Below are 17240 nucleotides of genomic sequence, written 5' to 3'. Positions count from 1 at the left end.
GACTCCCTGACACAATCAGCCTCAGAATACGAACCTGCACATAGCAATGGCACCCTGACCGGTAGCTCGGACGATGGAGAAGATGAGGCGTGCCCGACCCCATGAAGCTGAAGTGCTAGGATCACATGACTTGACTCATATGCGGCAGAGTGCCACTACTAGTGCTGCACTACTTTTTGGTGAACTGGCGAGCACCAGTGGCCTAGTATATCCTGGTCTTTTTTATACCAGTACTGCAGTGTATCACTTGGTAACATGGTGAGTCCCATAAGTGCAGTACAAGCTGGTGCGGTGGTGAGCACAAGTAGTGTCCTGCAGCCAACAAGAATTCGCACACAGGCCCATAGAGCCCCTAATGTCCTTCCGGATGTGCTTGCAAATCCTGATTGGCAGCCCACAGATTCTGCAGCACTCGTACCTCCCTCATTCAGTGAATTCAGGTGGAAACAGCAAATTTAACTCTCCTTGATTTTATGGAGCCGTTTTTCATAGATTTGTACAATTTGATTGTGGGCCAAAGCAATTTACAGTTGTGTTCAAAATAATAGCACAGACATCACTAACCTGATCAATCACTGTTTTTGGTAGAAATTATATTTCTACATGGCAAATAATTTACTAGCAGGTGTAGTAGAGTAATAGAAATCCAACAGACCCAACAGTCATGACATGCATGCTGCTGATTCTGTGTAATTGAATCACTAATTGAAAGGGGCATGTTCAAAATAATAGCAGTGTGGAGTTCTATTAGTGAGGTCATTCATTCTTTGAAAAACAGGTGGCAATTATTGCCCTTATTTAAGGAAGGAAGGCAGCAAATGTTGTACATGCTGGTTAGAGTGCATTTCTCTCTGAAATTCTGAGGAAAATGGGTTGTTCCAGACATTGTTCAGAAGAACAGCGTACCTTGATTAAAAGTTGATTGGAGAGGGGAAAACATAAAGAAGTGCAGAAAATGATAGGCTGCTTAGCTAAAATGATCGCAAATGCTTTAAAATGGCAACCAAAACCTGAAAGACGTAGAAGAAAGCGAAAAACTACCATTCAAATGGATAGAAGAATAGCCAAAATGGCGCGGACTCAGCCAACAATCAGCTCCAGGAAGATCAAAGAAGGTGTAAAGTTACCTGTGAGTACTGTTACAATTAGAAGACGCCTATGTGAAGCCAAGCTATCTGCAAGAAGCCCCCGCAAAGTCCCACTGTTGGAAAAAAAAAGACATGTGCTGAAGAGGTTACAATTTGCCAAAGAGCACATTGACTGGCCTAAAGAGAAATGGCGCAACATTTTGTGGACTGATGAAAGTAAGATTGTTCTTTTTGGGTCTAGTGGCCGGAGACAGTTTGTCAGATGACCCCCAAACACTGATTTCAAGCCACAGTACACTGTGAAGACAGTGAAGCATGGTGGTGCAAGCATCATGATATGGGAATGTTTCTATATATCGCATACCAGGGATCATGGATCAGTTTGAATACATCAGAATACTTGAAGAGGTCATGCTGCCTTATGCTGAAGAGGAAATGCCCTTGAAATGGGTGTTCTAACAAGACAATGACCCCAAACACACCAGTAAACGTGCAACATCTTGGTTCCAGACCAACAAGATTGACGTTATGGAGTGGCCAGCCCAATCCCCGGATCTTAATCCAATAGAAAACTTGTGGGGTTACATCAAAAATGCAGTTTCTGAGGCAAAACCAAGAAATAGAGAAGAACTGTGGAATGTAGTCCAATCATCCTGGGCTGGAATACCTGTTCACAGGGGCCAGAAGTTGGTTGACTCCATGCAACACAGATTTACAGCAGATCTCAGAAACAGTGCGACTACAACTAAATATTCATTAAGTGATTCAAAGGAAAGCAAAATCTTCAAACATTTTTCAGTTTATATAGTGAATGTTTGAGTTTGTAAAGAAGAATACAACAGTCTAATATTCACTTTTCTTCAATTATTTTTAGAGGAACAACACAAATTTAATATATTTGTCTTCATGTTTTCATTTGAAATAGAATGTGTAGTGTTCCCAATGCATTTGTGTGTATGGAAATAAAAGCTATTAGAAGGATTTTGAGCTTTATTCACTTTTTTCAACACACTGCTATTATCTTGAACACAACTGTATATGCTCAACAATTTATCGCTGCTAACCCAAATTCAAACCTTGCTAGACCATTTGCATGGAAACCCACTACAGTTTCCGAATTTAAAACTTTTTTGGGCCTAATCCTCAACATGGGCATTACAAAAAAGAATGAGTTGCGGTCGTATTGGTCCACAGACCTGATTCATCATATGCTGTGTTCTCTGCTGCCATGACCAGGCATAGATATGAGACGTTAATGCGCTTCATGCATTTTAGTGATAACTCACTGTCATCCTCGGGGTGACCCTGAACATGACAAGCTCTACAAAATTCAGCCCCTCATAAACCACCTCACTGAGAAATTTGCAGATGTGTATACTCCCCAGCAAGATATCTGGGTGGATGAATCCTTCATTCACTTTGCTGGCTGCCTTGCATTCAAACAGTACATCCCCAGCAAGCATGCCAGATATGGGGTCAAAATTGTACACGCTCTGTGAGAGGGCCACAGGCTATACATTGACTGCCCAGACTACATGGGAAGCAGTGGCAAGATAGTTTGGGACTTGGTGTCGTGTTTGTTCTGTGTCTAAATAGTGGCACAATTTGTATACAAGCATGCCACTATTTAGACATTTGTACAATCTTGGAATTGGCTCACGAGCCACCATGTGACCTAATTGGCTTGCAAATATTCAACTTAAAAAAGGGGAGAAAGCCTGCTTGAGGAATGATGAATTGCTCACAGTGAAGTGGAAGATCAAGTGGAAGATAAACAAGATGTTTTCTTCCTGTCTTCCATTCACACAGACGTGACTGTCCAAATTAACTTAGTATCTGGTGTTGAGAAACCCCTCTGTGTCCAAGACTATAACCTTAACATAGGAGGGGTGGACTTCAACGACCAAATGATTATTCCGTATCTAGGTTTCCCGGAAAGCTCAACACTGGTACGAAAAGGTGTCCATTTATATATTTCAATTGGCTATGTACAGTTGTGCTCAAGAGTTTGCATACCCTGGCAGGAACTGTGAAATTTTGGCATTGGATATTGAAAATATGACTGATCATGCCAAAAAATGCTCTTTTATTGAAGGATGATGATCATATGAAGCCATTCATTATCAAATAGGTGCTTGGCTCCTTTTTAAATCATAATGATAAACAGAAATCACCCAAATGGCCATGATCAAAAAAGTTTACATACCCTGGATGTTTGGCTTAGGTACAGACACATAAGGTGAAACACATGGGTCAAAATGCCAATTAGAGGTTAATTTCCCACATCTGTGGCTTTTTAAATTACAAATTAGTGTCAGTGTATACATAGACAATGAGTTTGTTAGCTCTTATGTGGAAGCACTGACTCGGCTAGATGGAAAAGAACATAAAAAGATGTTGAGGCTATAGGGGATATTTGTATTCCCTGTGATAGCATTAAAAGTGATTAAAAAAAAAAACAAAAAAACAAAAAACAGTGTGAAAATAATTAACAAAAGCAAACAAACAATTTAAAAAAAATTTGCATCATATCACTTCGCGAGTACTATGTGACATAAAAAATTGCAGCACCCACCAATTTATTCACTAATGTGTCTGCTTTAAAAATATATATATAATGTTTGGGGATTCAAAGTAATTTCCTAGCAAAAAATACTGCTTTTTTTTTTCATGTGAACTAAAAGTGTCAGAAAAGGCTTGGTCTTCAGGTGGTTAGAAGAGTTAAAATGCCCCCACCCCCAAAAATGACCCCTTTGTGGAAAGCAGACACCCCAAACTATTTGCCGAGAGGCATGTTGAGTCAATAGAAGAGTTTCTTTTTTTTTTTTTTAACCACAAGTTCTTGGAAAATGACAAAAAAAAAAAAATTATATGTTTTTTTTTAATTGTCACAAATGATTTATTGCTCACACATGCCATAGGTTATATGTGGAATTACTCCCCAAAATACATACTGTAACTGCTCCTGAGTAAGAGGATATGACATGTGAGAGACTTTTTGGCAGTCTAGCCAAGTACAGGACCTCAAAATCCAATAGGCACCTTCAGGCTTTTAAAGGGCTTTATTGCCTCATCACACTTTCTTACTACCCCCATCACAGTTTCGGAGGCCCTGGAATGCCAGGAGAGCACCAAACCCCCCAAATGACCCCTTTTTGTAAAGTAGACACCCCAAGGAATTTGATAGGAAGCATGGTGAGTATTTTGCAGATCTCATTTGTTGCCACGTTTTTGGAAAATTAAGAAAAAAAAAAATTTTTTTCTTCTTTTCGGTTTTTATATTTCAAAACCTCGTGAGAAAAAAAAAAAATGAGATCTGCAAAATACTCACCATGCCTGTTTTTAAATTCCTAGTGGTGTCTACTTTCCAAAAAGGGGTCTTTGGGGGGGGGGGGGGTTGGTGCTATCCTAGCATTTCAGGGCCTCCTAAACTGTGATAGGTAGTGAGGAAGTTAAGCACCTTCAGGCTTTCAAAGTGGTCATTGGATTTCAGGCTCCTGTATGTGGCTAGGCTCCCAAAAAGTCTCACATGTGGTATCCCCATACTTGGTAGAAGTAGCAGAATGTATTTTCGGGAGTAATTCCATATATACCCATGGCTTGTGTGATAAATATATCATTTAAGTGACAACTTTGTGTAAAAAAAACAAATAATTTTTTGGTCATTTTCCAAAGACTTGTAGATTAAAAAAAAAAAAAAAATCTTCCATGGACTTAATATGCCTCTCAGCAGATAGCTTAGGGCAGTGGTCGGCAAGCCGCGGCTCGCGAGCCACATGCGGCTCTTTACCCACTCTAATGCGGCTCTTCTGTGTGCCGGGCGCCTGCTCCCCTCCCTCCTCTCGGTCGGCCGCTCCCCTGCCTCCTCTCGGTTGGCAGCCCCAAAAGTCCGCGCGGACCTTTTAATCCGGTCCGCGGATGTGGCTGTCAGGATGTGTGTAGGCGGGGCAGCGTGCCGAACGTGAGGGGAGGGGAGCTAGGCTCCTCTCACAGTCCGCCCTGAAGACCCGAACGGCGCGGGAAGACAGCGAGAGGAACGCAAAAGGTAAGTGAATTGACACGGGGGACTTGGCTTACTAGAAGGGGGGGGGGGGGAATAGTACTGTGGGGGATGAAATACTATATGAGGGATGAATTACTATATGGGGGGATGAAATACTATATGAGGGATGAATTACTTTATGAGGGATGAATTACTATATGGGGGGATGAAATACTATATGGGGGGATGAATTACTATATGAGGGATGAATTACTATATGGGGGATGAATTACTATATGAGGGATGAAATACTATATGAGGGATGAATTACTATATGAGGGATGAATTACTATATGGGGGGATGAAATACTATATGAGGGATGAATTACTATATGAGGGATGAATTACTATATGGGGGGATGAAATACTATATGGGGGATGAAATACTATATGAGGGATGAAATACTATATGGGGGGATGAAATACTATATGAGGGATGAAATACTATATGAGGGATGAATTACTATATGAGGGATGAAATACTATATGAGGGATGAAATACTATATGAGGGATGAAATACTATATGGGGGGATGAAATACTATATGAGGGATGAAATACTATATGAGGGATGAAATACTATATGAGGGATGAAATACTATATGGGGGGATGAAATACTATATGAGGGATGAAATACTATATGAGGGATGAATTACTATATGGGGGATGAAATACTATATGGGGGATGAAATACTATATGAGGGATGAAATACTATACGGGGGATGAAATACTATACGAGGGATGAAATACTATACGGGGGATGAATTGCTATGGGGGATGAATTACTATATGGGGGATGAATTACTATGGGGGATGAATTACTATGGGGGATGAATTACTATATGGAGGATGAATTACTATATGGGGGATGAATTACTATGGGGGATGAATTACGATGGGGGATGAATTACTATATGGGGGATGAATTACTATGGGGGATGAATTACACTATGGGGGATGAATTACTATATGGGGGATGAATTACTATGGGGGATGAATTACTATATGGGAGATGTATTTTCAGTTTTAAAAATGTGGCTCTCAAAATAAATTTCAATCATGGTTTTGGCAAGATTTGGCTCAGTTGAAAAAAAAGGTTGCCCACCACTGGCTTAGGGTGTTTACTTTCTGAAAAGGGGTGTTTGTACTATCCTGGTATTTTAGCACCTCACAAAATGTGATGGGCAGTCCGAAAGTAAAAGCTGTGTAAATTCCATTATCTATACCAAAGTTTGTAGATACCATAACTTTCACACAAAGCAACCAATCAATCAATATACACTTAATGGGATTTTTTTTTTTTTTTTTTACCAAAGACATGTAGCAGAACACATTTTGGCCTAAATATGACCAACTTTGAGTATACTATATATTTTTTATAATCAAAAGTAAAAAAAAAAATTGTTTTTTTTTTAAATTTTCAGTCTTTTTTTGTTTATAGCGTGAAAAATAAAAAAAGTGCACAGGTGACCAAATACCACCAAAAGAAAGCTCTATTTGTGTGAAAAAAAAGGACTTATATTTTGTTTGGGTACAGCATTGCATGACTGCGAAATTACCAGTTGAAATAGTGCAGCGCTGTATAGCAAAAAGAGGCCTGGTCAGGAAGGGGGGTAAATCCATAGGAGGTGAAGTGGTTAAAACTTTTAAATGTTGCAAACTGGAAACTGTTTTGTGGTCAGACGAATCAAAATGTTACATTCTTTTTTGGCAACCATGGACTCTGCATCCTCTGGACTAAAGAGGAGAGGGACCTCCCAGCTTATCAGTACTCCGTTCAAAAGACTGCATCTTCGATTGTCTGGGGGTGCATTAGTGTGTATGAAATAGGCAGTTTGCACATCTGGAAAGGCACCATCAATGCTTAAAGATATATCCAGGTATTAGAGCAGAATATGCTCTGGCAAGAATGGGACAACATTCATCTCCAAAAACTCAAGTAACTGGTCAGTCGGACTCTCCAAGATGCTCTTTTTTAAATCAGTCATATTACTGACCCATTGTCAAGTAACCTAATTAGTTGCATAATGTTCATCCAGCTCCTCCTTTTTAGTACTGCTTATCTTGCCAGCTTTATGTTGCCCTGTCCCAAATTTGGTAGACATGTTGCTGCCATCAATTTCAAAATGACTGTTTTTTTTCCTCAAAATGGTACATTTTCTTAGTTTAAACATTTGATATGTTTTTCATTTTCTATTGTGAATAAAATATGGATTTAGGATATTTGAAAATCATTGCATTTTGTTTTTATGTAGATTTTACACAGCGTCCCAACATTTTTTGGAATTGGGATTTTACAAAAAAGATCCACAGCAAATAACCCTTAAAACACAGCATTTATTTAGAATGTCAACATTTAAAAGCAGTAACATTAATATCTGTGTCAATTCTTTGTCCTTAGTAGCTTGATTTGAACACAAGGCAGCTTAAGATTTTCAGTGCCAGGATATGGTCCTTTAGCACCCAAAAAAAAGAAAAAAAAAAAAAAAAAAAAAAAGTGTACTCCCCACTTCTTCATGGGCTACTTGAACTACTTCAGCAGCATAGGTTTTAGGTATTGCCCCCTCTCCTGCTTAAACGCTCAAGGTGGCCACCTCTTTTGCCAAACCCCTTACCCCATCCCTGGAGATATTTGTGAGAGCACTTGAAAAAGACAATACAAATTAATTAAAAACTGAATTTTTTCTAGAGAGCTACATGCTGTAACATGAATAATTATAAACAAGTTAAGACGATTCTCAAAATGTATAAAAATGCTACTTACCATTTATATTGTTCATATTCTTGTGGCAGATGATGCACTGCTTCCCCTGGTGTGAGACCTTGACGATCGATGCTACAATTCTCTCCCTTATAGCTCCATCCATTTTGGCGCCATCTCCTTCACAAGGACCTGTTTCTCCACAGTTCTAGGTCAGCTTTTTTTGTAGCCGACCTTCAGTAACATCCCCCTCTGTCTTGTAAGATCTGCACCTGGCCCCCCTGGAGGAAGAGCCAGGAGCCGCATCAGCCTCCTCAGATAGATAGTAACATCAATAGGAAGTTTTACAGGACACAGGAAGCCTTGAGCAGCTCAATTCTGATTTGCCCAAGTCGTTGGCCCAAATACAAAATAACTAACGATACGGGCCCGTGAAATACTCCAAGAGCATTCGCAGACTTTGAACCATTATCGCCTACAGCCGTACTGGACGCCAACTCTTACACATTTGATCCGAAGCTAAAACCCATTTCAGAACATTCAATTCGAAGCAAAAATCGGATTAAGAACATTCAATCCTATGGGAAAATTATTTATGGACATTCAATCGCATTAGGAAAGTGCAGTAACTGTTACAAGAACGTACAATCACAAACACCGCCTGCCGCATTTCAAGTATTCCACAACAGAAGCATCAAAGTACACTATCAAGAACATTCAATTTGTCACCATTTGCACAACAGTAACATTTACAATCTACTGAAAATCATTTGGCATAATTCACATTGACTTATTGTATACATGCAAAAATATGGCTTGAATTAGTGAGTGAAGATACAAGAGCTTTTGGAGGACGAATCACACAGTGAATTGGTTATAAACATACTCCATAACTTTCCTTTAAATTTACAGCAGAGTACAGCTGACTGTGTATATGGAATATGATGCAGCTTAATATTACTATCATAGGTGTGTTCACATATACATCTGGGAACATTTTACCACAGTTTTATAAAAAGCCTAATTTTAGGTTCTTTAAAAATGAAAGTAAACGTACAATGAAAGAAGAAACTGATTTTGTTTCCTTTGTACTACCTGATTTGTCCAATACTGGGAACTTTTAACGTGAAAAGTCAATGTTTGCATATAGCTACAGAGGGGTATAGTTTGGTTCTACCTACAATTTTGACTTTTGTATTTTACCAAGGGTAACCTCGGTTTATGTATTTTTTCTCCAACTGTTCAGCTTGTATTACCCAAGATTATGAATGATCTTTTCTAAAGTAAGAAAATCTTCACGTATAAATATCTCACATTGGCAGTACACGCAATTAAAAGTAATCTGCAAAACTAAGTTATATAAAAATGAGCTCACCTAAACAATGCATCTTTGTCAAACACAGTATCTGCAGGCATATTCACTGGTATCAGAAGATCTGGATGAGAATCAAAGTGAATAAAGCTGATGTTATTAGCAGGGAGGTGTCTAGATCCAATAGCCCGATAGATAAAAGGCAGTACCTGCATAAGGGAAAAACACAGAAGATACAAATGCTTTTATATATATCTGCTAGCAGAATAGCAAAAAGTGTGCATATAGTGTATTATTAATATTATGCCATAAAATGCTAAGTTAGTGGTTCTGACCTTGTTGGGCTTGTTTGAAGCTGAACTCCAGGCAAATGTAAAATACACAATTTAAACTGTTACTAAACCCACAACAGTAAAATCAGTCTGTATACACTTGCAAGAAAAAGTATGTGAACCCCTTGGGATTATGTGGAGTTTTGCATGAATTGGGCAAAAAATGTGCTCTGAACGTCATCTAAGTCACAACAATAGAAGAACACAGTCTGCTGAACATAATACTACACAAACATTAGATGTTGCCATGGTTTAATTGCACATAACATGTAAACATTCACAGTGCAGGGAGGAAAAAGTATGTGAACCTTTGGACTTAATAACCGGTTGACCCTCCTTTGGCAGCAATAACCTCAACCAAACGTTTCCTGTAGTTGCAGATCAGACCTGCACAACGATCTGGAGTCATTTTGGACCACTCCTCTTCACAAAACGGTTTCAGTGTAGCAATATTCTTGGGATGTCTGGTGTGAATCGCTCTCTTAAGATCATGCCACAGCATTTCAATCGGGTTGAGGTCAGGACTCTGACTGGGCCACTCCAGAAGGCGTATTCTGTGCTGTTGCAGCCATTGTTTTGTTGAATTACTTGTATGCTTTGGGTCATTGTCCTGTTGCATCACCCATCCTCTGCGGAGCTTCAGTTGGCGGACAGATGGTCGTACGTTTTCCTACAAAATGTCTTGATAAACTCTGGAATTCATTTTCCCATCAATGACAACAATCCGTCCAGGCCCTGAGGCAGCAAAGCAGCCCCAAACCATGATGCTCCCTCCGCCATGTTTTACAGTGGGGATGAGGTTTTGATGTTGGTGTGCTGTGCCTTTTTTTCTCCACACATAGTGTTGTGTGTTCTTCCCAAACAACTCAATCTTGGTCTCATCTGCCCACAGTATATTTTGCCAGTAGTGCTGTGGAACATCCAGGTGCTCTTTTGCAAACTTCAAACGTGCTGCAATATTCTTTTTGGACAGCAATGGCTTCCTCCGTGGTGTCCTCCCATGTACTCCATTCTTGTTTAATGTTTTCCTTATTGTAGATGTGTCAACAAAAATGTTAGCATGTGCCAGAGATTTCTGTAGGTCTTTAGCTGACACTCTGGGATTCTTCTTTACCTCATGCAGCATTCTGCGCTGTGCTCTTGCAGTCATTGTTACAGGACGACCATGCCTAGGGAGAGTAGCAACAGTGCTAAACTTTCTCCATTTGTAGACAGTCTGTCTTACCGTGGACACATGAACATCAAGGCTTTTGGAGATACTTTTGTAACCCTTTCCAGCTTCATGCAAGTCAACAATTCTTGATCATAGGTCTTCTAAAAGCTCTTTTCTGCGAGGCATGGTTCACATCAGACAATGCTTCTTGAAACCAGTAAACCCAAAACAGGTGTGTGTTTTTAAGGGCAGGACAGCTGTCAGCAACACATCCAATATCATCACACTGATTGGAGTCAAGGTTGGCTCACTCCTGGCTCCAGTTAGCTCTGGGAGAAGTCATTAAGCTAGGGCCTCACATACTTTTTCCTCCCTGCACTGTGAATGTTTACATGTTATGTGCAATTAAACCATGGCAACATCTAATGTTTGTGTAGTATTATGTTCAGCAGACTGTGTTCTTCTATTGTTGTGACTTAGATGACGTTCAGAGCACATTTTATGCCCAATTCATGCAAAACTCCACGTAATCCCAAGGGGTTCACATACTTTTTCTTGCAACTGTATGTAGTAAAGCATGCTTGTCATACTCACTGTGGCGCCTAAAGGATTAATCCTCTGCACTGTGTAAAAATGCTGTTTGATCTTAACTTATCTGATCCTCTCCTTCTTCCAAGGCCCCCTCTTATCTCCTGAAAAGACATATCGTGTGGAGACACTCTGCACATGCTCAGTTTGGTGTGTACTGCTAGAGTTTTTCTTTTCTTAGGAGAGTGCATGTGATCAGCACAGGGCCAATCAGCACTGTCCAGACAGAGGTTAGGGGTTCTGCATCCTCCTAGAGCAGAATGAAAACTCCTCCTACAAGCTTTAACATGTGCTCAGCTGGACACTGATAGAAGTCACAAGACTACTCTTAACAGCTGATGAGAAAAGGTATTTAGCAGTTTATATTTACTAAAATAATTGCATTTCCATGTTCTGTGTACTGTGGGAGACTGGATATAGTGAATGCAGGGCCCATTAGTAACACTTTAAAAACCAGGTAGGATTCTGTGACCAGTGCATGGGCTCAGAAATACTTTCAAAAATCACGATCTGTGAACACAGTTTGCTGTGCCATCCAAAAATGCAAGTTAAAGCTCTATCATGCACAGAAGCCATATCTGAACATGATCCAGAAACGCTGCCATGTTCTCAGGGCCAAAGCTCATTTAAAATGGTCTGTTGCAAAGTGGAAAACTGTGCCAAGACAAATTGAAATGTGACATTCTTTTCGGCAACTTTGGGTGCCACGTCCTCTGGAAAAAGGAGGAGAGGGATGTTCCATCTGGTTATCAACATGAATTTCAAAGGCCTGCATCTTTTATGGTATGGGGATGCATTAGTATGTATGGAATGGGCAGCTCACACATTTGGAAAGGTACCATCAATGCTGAGAGACACAGTGCATTCATAAAGTATCCAGACCCCCCCTCACTTTTTTTCAATTTTGTTATGTTGCAGCCTAATACTACAGGTAAATTCTTTTTTCTCATTAAATCTACACTCAGTAGCCCATAATGACAAAGTGAAAACAGAATTTTAGAAATGTTGGCAAAAGCGAGAAAAAGTAAAAAGTGAAATATCACATTGGCACCCTTTGCAACAACACTTGAAATTTAGCTCAGATGACTCCCATTTCTCTTGATCGTTGCGGAGAGCAGGGGCGGACTGACCATTTGGAAACTCGGGCACTGCCTGAGGGCACGGGGTCAGTAGGGGGCCCCATGAGATGCCCCTTGCACCATTTTCATAGGCTTTTTTGAGTTTGGGCAAGGACACAGGGGCCCCATGATCCCCTATTGCCCGGGGGCCCCATGAGTTGTCAGTCCGCCCCTGGCGGAGTGGTTTCTACACCTTAACTGGAGTGCACCTGTTTTAACCATTTCAATACCGTGCAATTTTACACCTTCCTGCCCAGGCCATTTTTCACGTTTCAGCACTCTAACACTTTGAATGACAATTGCGCGGTCATACAAAATTGTACCCAAACTAAAATTTTATCATTTTCTTCACACAACTAGAGCTTTCTTTTGGTGGTATTTAATCACCGCTGGGGTTTTTATTTTTTGCTAAATTAACAAAAAAAGACCAAAAATGTTGAAAAAAAAAAAAACACGTTTTTCTTTGTTTCTGTTATAAAAGTTTACAAATAAATAATTGTTCTTCATAAATTTAGGCCGAGATGTATTCTACTACATGTCTTTGGTGAAAATAACCCAAATTAGGATGTATTATTTAGTTTGTAGGAAAGTTATAGAGTTCACAAACTATGGTATAGATCTGAATATTGATCAATCCTGAAGTACTGACAGCCAATCTAATTTCTTGAGGTCTAAGAATGTCAGAATAGTACAGAAATCCCCCAAATGACCCCTTTTTGCAGAGTAGACAGTCCGACGTACTTCATAAGAGGCATGGTGAGTTTTTTGAAGTTGTATTTTTTTTGTCATAATTTTTCGGAAAATGAAAAAATTAAAAAAATTATTTTCACTATTTTTTTTTTTAACCTACTGTCGCCAGTGCAGTACAGCGTCATCATATAACTGGCATGGCGGTGAACAGGGACACTGACTGGTGACAGTATGAAAAAAAAAATATATATATATATATTTTTTTTATTATTTTTAATTTTTTATTACTTTAAGATTTTTTTTTCATATTTTACTATGACCAAAGTAGTACAATGTTACCATAGTAACATTGTACTACTTTGGGGAAGTGATCAGTATTTTTTTTTTTTTTTTTACACAATTTGCTTATAGCAAAGAATTACTTTGCTACAAGCAAACATTTACCTGAATGACATCGATTCATTCAGGTTTTTTTTTTTTTGTGCTTAGCTGTGATTTGGTCACAGCTAATCACATGACATGTGCATGTGATTAGCTGTGACCATTCACAGCTAGGCACTAGTATACAATGGATGGCATGAATGAAGCCATCCATTGTATACAACTGTCATGTGACCTGCTGTGATTGGTCACAGCAGGTCACATGGTACCTGCAACGGGGGTCGGTACTCAGATCTGTCATCGGCTGTGTCCGAGGTACACGGCCAGTGACAGATCGCGCCGCTCTGCATTAGCGCAAACTGCGCATGTGCGGGAGCACGCCGAATGGCGTGCACCCGGAGTGCAGAAGCACTTTTGAAGCCGCCAAACGGCCATTGGCCGGGCGGCTAATGGTTAATATAACTTAATTGGACATGAGTTGGAAAAGCACACACCTTTCTATAAAAGACCTTACAGCAGACAATGCATACTGTACCAGAGCCAAAGGCATGAGGTCAAAGAAAAATGCCTGCAGAGCTCAGAGGCAGGATTATTTCAAGGCACAAATCTGGGGAAGTCTACAAATTTTTTTTCACTGCACCAAAAGCACAGTGGCCTCCATCATTCTCAAATGGAAGAAGTTTGGCACAACCAGGACTCTTCCAAGATCTGCTGACACGTGCAAACTGAGCAAGGGGCTTGGTAAGAGAGGTGAATAAGAACCCGATGGTCACACTGACTTAGCTCCAGAGATCCTGTGTGCAAATAGGACAAAGTTCTAGAAGGACAACCCTCACTTCAGCCCTCCACTGATCTGGGCTTTATGGCAAAGTGGCTAGATGGAAGCCTCTCCACAGTGCAAAATAAATCAAAGCCTGCTTTGAGGTTGTAAAAAGGCACCTAAAGGACTTTCAGACTGTGAGGAACCAGATTCTCTGGTTTGACAAAACCAAGATTAAACTGTTTGGCCTCAATTCTAAACATTATGTCAGGAGGAATCCAGACACCTGTCATCAACTGCCCAATACCACTCCAGCAATGAAGTATTGTGGTGGCAGCATCATGTTGTGGGGTGTTTTTCAGCAGCAGGGATGGGAGAACAGGGTTGAGGGAAAGCCGACTGGTGCAAAGTACAGAGATATCCTCAATGAAAACCTGTTGCACAGCGCTCAGGACCTCAGATTGGGCTGAAAATTCACCTTCTAAAATGACAAATGATCCTGCGCATACAGCTAAAACAACACGGGAGTGGCGTACAGACAACTTTTTAAATGTCCTAGAGTTGCCCAGCCAGTGCCCTGACCTGAACCCTATGGAACATCTCTGGAGAGACCTGAAAATGGTTGTCCACTGACGGTCCCCATTGAACCTGACTGAGCTTGAGAGGATTTGCAAAGCTGAATGGCAGAAAATCCACCGATCCAGGTGTAAAAAACTTGTGTCATACCCAAAAAGAATTGAGGCTCTAACTACTGCAAAAGGTGCTTCAACAAAGTACTGAGTAAAGGGCCTGAATACTTAAGTACATGTGATATTTCAGTTTTCTCTTTTTAACTACTTAAGCTCCGAAAGATTTTATCCCCTTCATGACCAGGCCATTTTTGGTATTCAGCACTGCACTACTTTAAGTGGTAATTGTGCAGTCATGCAGCACTATATGCAAATGAAATTATATATTTTTTTTTTTTTTTTTACACAAATAAAGCTTTTTTTGGCGGTATTTCAAATTTCTTTATAAATGTACAGCAAAATGTTTTCTGCTACATTTCTATGGTAAAAAACCCTAATAAGTGTATATTTATTGGTTTGTGTAAAAGTTATAGCATCTACAAACTAGGGTCTATAAATTTAAAGACTGGTCAGTCCAGTTGCACTAACAGACGATCTTATTTTTTGGAGGTCTTAAAATGAAGTTGTAATTTTTTTCATAATTTTTTTTTTTTTTTTTTTTTACATACTGTCAACGGCGCAGTATGGTATCATCATTTGACTGATGTGGGGGGAAGGGAGGGGGTAATCAAGAATTTTTTTTTGGTTCTTTAAATCAATATACCAGCAATACTTTGAATTGTCATGAATGAATTTTATTCATGACAGCTGTGCTTATAAGTGATCTGTGATTGGCAACAGCTAATCACATGGTACTTTGGTGTAACTTTTTATTTTTTGCAAAAAAATAAACACAAAAACCTTTTTTTTTTCCATTACATAGGGGACAAAAAATTCCCTATGTGATGATTATTGGTGACAGGGCTCCACTCAATGTATTGCAATTCAGGTCACATTACGATACATTGCTTCTACGCTGTGCTAGCCGTGAAAGTGACAGGCGTGACCCGGAAGTGACGTCATACACATAACTTTCCGGGTCATAGGAAGAAGGGGAGGAGAGCTGACACACTTCCCACCATCCACTGGTACTTGCCATGTCCGTCCCAGGCCCGCAGATGGGCAAGTAGAGCCCGGAATAGATGGTGTGTGTGGGGGGGGGGGGGTTGGTCGGTACCGCGGGTGTGTGGAAGCAATCATGCGGCAGTTTTAGACACAATCCTGATGGCTGCTGTCACCGGATAGGGTGTAAAATCCCCCGCTGTCAGTTCTGCATGATGTACGGACCAGGCAGCAAAAGGGTCAAAGTCTGTGTAGTTTTACATTGAGGAATATTGCAATTGTTTGACAAATTTGAGCCTGGGTTCACACTGATGTGGTGAGGAATTTGCAGTGGTTTCTGTGCGAATTCTGCACTGCATCACAATCACACCCCGTTCATGCGAACCGCTACGGGTGTGTATGTTAACAACACCCCGAAATCGGTTCTCAAAACAGAATTTGAATGAGATTTTCACAGGAATACTGAGTGGTTCCTATGCGAATCACATGCAATATGCCGTACCGCATCAGTGTGAACCCAGGCTGAGACAGCTTTTCAGATTGGTGAACCTCTGCCCATCTTTACTTCTGAGACACTCACAGATGCTCCTTTTATACCCAATCATGTATATTAAAATATAGAGCAAGCAGTAAATTACAACTGTAGAGAAAACACTAAACAAACACACTTAAAAGTAGAATAAACACCCGGCTGACCATCAAACACATATAGGGTGAATAGTGTACAATCAAATCAAATAAATAACAGTGGTACTGGTATGTACAAACGAAATACACCTCTATTGGTAAAGTCCCCAATGTCCTACATGTATAAAAAATACAATAAGCAGCCAGCTGGCAAAGACTTTCAGGATGGAAAAATAAACATAGTGCAAAAATGAGCAGATTGTGCAAAAATAAAAAATATTAGTCCATATAGTGAAGGACTAGCAATTTTAAGTCCCCAAGCGAAATGACTCTTCAAAACAATCTTTCCGCCGCAGTGCTTATTAACCATCAGGCGTGCCTGCTCACCTCCTTTTTTTGACCTATATGTTATACAGATCAAAACCAGCACTGTGTAGGATATCCACAGTCACTCCAACTGTTCCCGCAGCATCCGGCAGAAATGCCAAAAGGGTAGCCTCCAGAGGATCAACTCGGCAGTCTGTGCTAAAGTTGCTCATAGGATAAAAAGCAGAGAACTTCCCATACTGCAAAATTGCGCAAAGTTGTTTTAAGGAAGTAAAATAGAAAATTAAAATCACACAGTATTGCGGGCGCACAAAGCCCAGATACAGTATGTAAACACAGAGATAAAATGGTGGCTTGGCTCCCGCTAGAAGGGGGGTATTTCTTTTGAACATACCAGTACCACTTATATTATTTATTTTATTTGATTTTGCACTATTTGCCCTATACGTG

At 40.1% G+C, this 17240-nt stretch overlaps 1 protein-coding gene across 1 annotated transcript in view; it reads right to left on the bottom strand.

Annotated features, from left to right (window-relative positions):
- Positions 1-17240, bottom strand: part of CUNH5orf22 (chromosome unknown C5orf22 homolog) — a 101685-nt gene that overhangs the window by 74799 nt on the left and 9646 nt on the right. Inside the window, exon 2 of the mRNA XM_089674846.1 lies at positions 9208-9353. Coding sequence (XP_089530972.1) covers positions 9208-9353 — 146 coding nt within the window. The remainder of the gene's footprint in view (positions 1-9207; positions 9354-17240) is intronic.

Source organism: Staurois parvus, unplaced genomic scaffold, assembly GCF_062004578.1.
Source record: "Staurois parvus isolate SC_StPar_1 unplaced genomic scaffold, SC_StPar_1.0 ptg000153l, whole genome shotgun sequence".
NCBI lineage: Eukaryota > Metazoa > Chordata > Amphibia > Anura > Ranidae > Staurois > Staurois parvus.
Note: the sequence above shows the minus strand (reverse complement) of the source record. Positions and strands in the feature narration are given on the sequence as shown.